The sequence below is a fragment of the Epinephelus moara genome, chromosome 14 (genome assembly GCF_006386435.1).
Source record: "Epinephelus moara isolate mb chromosome 14, YSFRI_EMoa_1.0, whole genome shotgun sequence".
In the NCBI taxonomy this organism is placed as follows: domain Eukaryota; kingdom Metazoa; phylum Chordata; class Actinopteri; order Perciformes; family Serranidae; genus Epinephelus; species Epinephelus moara.
Genome location: NC_065519.1, coordinates 37086811 through 37091664, shown reverse-complemented (window position 1 = coordinate 37091664; position 4854 = coordinate 37086811). Strand labels below are relative to the sequence as shown.

At 40.7% G+C, this 4854-nt stretch overlaps 1 protein-coding gene across 2 annotated transcripts in view; it reads right to left on the bottom strand.

Annotated features, from left to right (window-relative positions):
• The window catches only part of adck1 (aarF domain containing kinase 1), a 321537-nt gene that overhangs the window by 100054 nt on the left and 216629 nt on the right, over positions 1-4854 (bottom strand). For both annotated transcript variants that reach the window (XM_050061967.1, XM_050061966.1), the window contains exon 8: positions 1987-2103. In XM_050061967.1, coding sequence (XP_049917924.1) covers positions 1987-2103 — 117 coding nt within the window. The remainder of the gene's footprint in view (positions 1-1986; positions 2104-4854) is intronic.

Here is a 4854-nt window from a genome sequence, read left to right as displayed (position 1 = left end):
TAATAAAAAATCCTTGAATTTCAATAGGGTCCTCGCACCGCTAGGTGCTCGGGCCCTAATAATAATAAACAGCGCGATTTCAATAGGGTCCTCGGATGACTTTGTCATCGCTCGGGCCCTAATAATAATAAACAGCGCAATTTCAATAGGGTCCTCCGCAGACGACTTCGTCGTCGCTCGGGCCCTAATAATAATTCCTTCAATCACCGACCTCGGTGGGAGGAGCCCTAATAATAATAATAATAATAATAAATCCTTGCATTTCAATAGGGTCCTCGCACCGCTAGGTGCTCGGGCCCTAATTAAAGCTGCAAGCAGCGATGAACGGGCCCTCGCACCTTCATGCAACTCAGGGGGGCTGGCAGGACGTCTTCTGACGTGTCAATTCATTTCTGTCAAAGTTAGACATCACATGCAGGAGTGACTTGGCATATCCCTGATACAGTGCTGGAATTACATATTTCACATTTTGTATCACTTCCTCTTTCCACTAGAGGGAGTTGGAGATCTCACGAATTATACATCATGGTTTTGTACATCAAATATAAACCACAGCATTTAACTTTCAGATAAATCAAAAGGTAAGTGTTTGAGACCTACTTCCTGTCACCACTAGCTGGCACTATGACTATCAGGAAATATGGTCATATAAATGTTTTCAGGGCAGGACTAATATGAATCATGTGAAGTTTGATGGATATCGGACCGTTTATGCCAAAGTTATTGCAGTTTCGTTTTTCATGGCGAGACCTCAAAATTCAACAGCACGCGTAGACACTAATGATATGTCATGTTTGTGAACATCAAATACACACCACAGCACTGAAATTTCAGGTTAATCCAAAGATAAGTGTCTGGTAAGAGGTACTTCCTTTCACCACTAGGTGGCGCTATGACTGTCACGGAATTTTGTCATATAAATGTGTTCAGGGTGGGACAAATATGAATCATGTGAAGTTTGGTGGGTATCGGACCATTTACGCCAAAGTTAGAGCACTTTTGTTTTTCATGGCGAGACCTCAAAATTCACCACTCCGCAGCAGGCACGCCATTCAACATTGGGCAGATCTTGTAATAACTTTTGGTCACAAAGTAGTCAAGCTCACATAAACCAAGTTTGGAGCAAAAAGTAGTCAAGCTCACATAAACCAAGTTTGGAGCAAATCTCATTAAATCTGTAGGACAAGTTTGTTAATTTACAAGCCCTGGAAATGGGCAAAAATGCACAAAAGTGGCACAAGTAAATTCAAAATGGTGGACTTCCTGTTGGGTTTGGAGCATGGCTCCATGAGGCTGTTTTGTACGTGATGGAGTGTTACAGATGCCTACCAAGTTTCATACATGCAGGTCAAACCAGCTTTGGGGGCTGCTTAATTGAAATATTCTAGGGGGCGCTGTTGAGCCATCTTGGCGCATCAAAGCACAAAAATCACATCAGACAACAGGACTTGTGACCCGTGATGTGTATGCCATGTTTGGTGAGTTTTCAAGCATCCCTTGTCCCTTCAGAACAACATCGTGTTTAATGGCGAACAAGGCGGCCACGGTGACAGTGCTTGATGAAAACTCAAAAGTTTCATTTTTAAGTATCATCAAGGTCTCATGTTTTCATGCAGTTCGGTCTAAACCTCCAGGAGGAGTTCAAAAAAGTAGATTTTGCAGTTTTTGCCATTTTCGGCAGGAAAAAAGTTAGGCAGAAGTGGGCGGGGCCATGCACACATGATGCAGCTCCATTCAGGGAATCCATAGATATAAGGCTTTTGAATGTGCGACATACGGTGTGTTACATGCCAAAAGGCGTTGGTCTTGATTGTAGCGCCCCCTGCAGGTGCACATATGTAATTTTTTCGCCCCACGGAGCCCAAGATAGTCGGCCCCAAAGGACGATGGGCTCAGGGCGAGCGTCAGGACACAGGCCAGCGTCTGAGCTGCAGTATTCACCGTAATGGGAAGTGCATTGGAAGTACTAAAAGATGAATGCAGTACCTCGTTGACATTGATGCCGTGTTTCTTCATGTAGTCCCTTTCATTGACCTGCCCCCCCTCAACAAACTCCATGGTCAGGATCCTCTTTGTGGACAGATCCCAGTGGATCATGGGAACCTGTATGGCAAGGTAGGGCAAGTTTATTTATTTAGCACATTTCAGCAACAAGGCAATTCAAAGTGCTATACATAAAACATTAAAAGCATTGGGGATAGAGTGCAAAAGAAACTCATTTTAAAAGGACATTTAAATACAGGTAAAAACACTATTCAAGAACAAGAGAATAGACAATCAAAACAAGCTGAAATGTACTACATTTAAAATACAAGAAAAAAGTCTGGTTAAAGAAATGAATAAATATATGGTTTAATAAAAAGGCAGCAGCAAAAAAAAGTCTTCAGTGTTGATGTTTAAGAGCTGAGTTTCAGTAGAACCTGCAGTTTTCTGAGAGTTTATTCCAGATATGTCATGCATAGAAAACCTAAACGCTGCTCCTGCATGTTTCGTCTTGATTCTGGGAACAGAAGGCAGACCTGTCCTAGATGACCTGAGAGGTCTGGATGGTTCAAACTGTAGCAGAAGTTCAGAAATGTATGTCGTCCTTAAACCATTCAGTGCTTTATAAACCAACAGTAGTTCTTTTAAAATCATTTCTCTGGCAGACAGGAACCCAGAGTAAAGACATCAGAACTAAAGAGATGTGATCCACTTTCTTGGTAATTGTGAGGACTCCAGCAGCAGAGTCTATAGGGAGACCTTTAAAAACACTGTTACAGTTGTCAAGTCTACTGAAGATACATGCATGGACAAATGTTTCCAAATCCTACTGAGACACAAGTCCTTTTATCCATGACATGTTGTCAAGGTGAAAGTAGGCTGACTTTGTAATTGCCCTTTGAAATTCAGATCTGAGTCCATGACTACACCAAGATTTCTGGCTTGGTCTGTGGTTTTTAACATTGCCAATAGAAACTGTGCACTGACTTTTAATTGTTCCTCCTGACCTCAGTTTTGTCTTTGTTTGACTGAAGAAAATTGTGGCACATCCAATCATTGATCTGATCACTACACTTACTTGGTGAGATGGTTATGTAAATTTGTGTGTGGTCTGCATAATTATGGTGACATGTTTTGTTGTTTTCCATAATCCGAACCAGTGGAAAAATGAAGAAGAGAAGAGGTCCCAGAATGGAGCCTAGGGGAACTACAGCTCAGATGTTGCTAGGGCTGTCAAACAATTTCTTTTTTAATCACGATTAATTGCTGAATTTCCAATAGCTAATCAAGATAAATTACATTTTTTTATTGCGTGTATAAACTTTTTGCGTTTTGCGTTTCAAAGCAGTTTTGAGCACACACCAAATGATGAAATATATCACCAAAAACCAGTGCTGCACAAACTAACAGACCACAGATCAGTTCAGTTCAAAAGGTGTATTCATTCAGTACACAAAGCAATTTTAATGTGAGTGTGTGCGGAAAAATTGTGCCATAACCTCAAGAGTTCAGTCTACTGAATTAGTTTTTTTAGTTTTGAAAATGAAATGAAAATACAACTCAAAAGTCTGCTCCAGGTTTTACCACAGATAGCCACAAAACAACTCAGGAAATCAAAATACAAAATAGCATCTATATTCGCAGTTCAATGACAAGAAATTATTTACAATATATACACCTGGTACCAGTCAGTCAGTCAGTCCGTCAACTAGTCAGTCGGGTTTGCTGCGTCAGACTTAACTCTTTTAAGACTACAACTCCTGTAGAAACTCCGACAGGGAAAAACACATCCACATGATGCTCCCACATGCTTTTTCTTTTTTTTTAAAGTAGTAAGTAAAATGAGCCATTAAAAAAGTGCAGTGCGGTGGGGCATCGGTGGCTTAGTGGATAGAGCAAGCGCCCCATGTACAAGGCTGTTGCCGCAGCGGCCCGGGTTCGAATCCAGCCTGTGGCCCTTTGCTGCATGTCATCCCCCCTCTCTCTCTCCCTCTTTTACACTTACCTGTCCTGTCCAATAAAGGCAAAATGCCCTAAAAAAATATCTTTAAAAAAAAAAAAAAAAAAAGTGTGCAGTGGTGTCTTTTTTTCATCATTGCGGCAGCAGGAAGCAAGAGTTGCTGCTGTGGCTTGATTAGGGTGCATTGAAGGGACAAAAATATCAGCATGCAATAAATGAGATTTTGAAAAAGCACGTTATGATTGGACTTTAATTGTATTGCAACTAACGCATTAACGCTCACAGCCTAAATAACCACATAAAGCACAAAACAGTTCCTACCCTTTCAGTAGGAATTAAACCAGTTTAGTACTGTGCCAAAGAGTCCCACCCAGTTTTCAAGTCGGTCTAGTAATATGTTGTGATTAACAATGCAGCAGCATGCATCCAGTAATACTGAGACTGAAATTCTGCCAATGTCTGTGTTTAAGCAGATGTCATTAAAGACCTTAACAGCAGTCTTAGCGATGTGGTGTGGTTGAAAACCTGACTGGAAGGCATCAAAACTAGTGCCAATAAGTTGTTTAACTGTAGAAAAACTTTATTTTCAATGATTTTACTTAAAAACCAGAGGTTTAAAATGGGCCTATCATTGGCCATTAGAGATGTGTCTAGATTGTTTTTTAAGAGTTACTTGATGACTGCAGTTTTCAGAGCCTGTGGGAAGACACTTGGGAGAAAAGATGTAATTTACAATTTCTAGATGTTCTGAGGCCACACAATTTGAAGCATTTTTAGAAGAGCCTGTTGTTAGAATATTAAAGGGAAATTTCGGTTTATTTCAACCCGCCTCCTATTGTCCTAAATTTGTTTCAAGTGACTAGTGACATAGAAATAATAGTTAGCATGTTAGCCGTTAGCCTAGATACAGC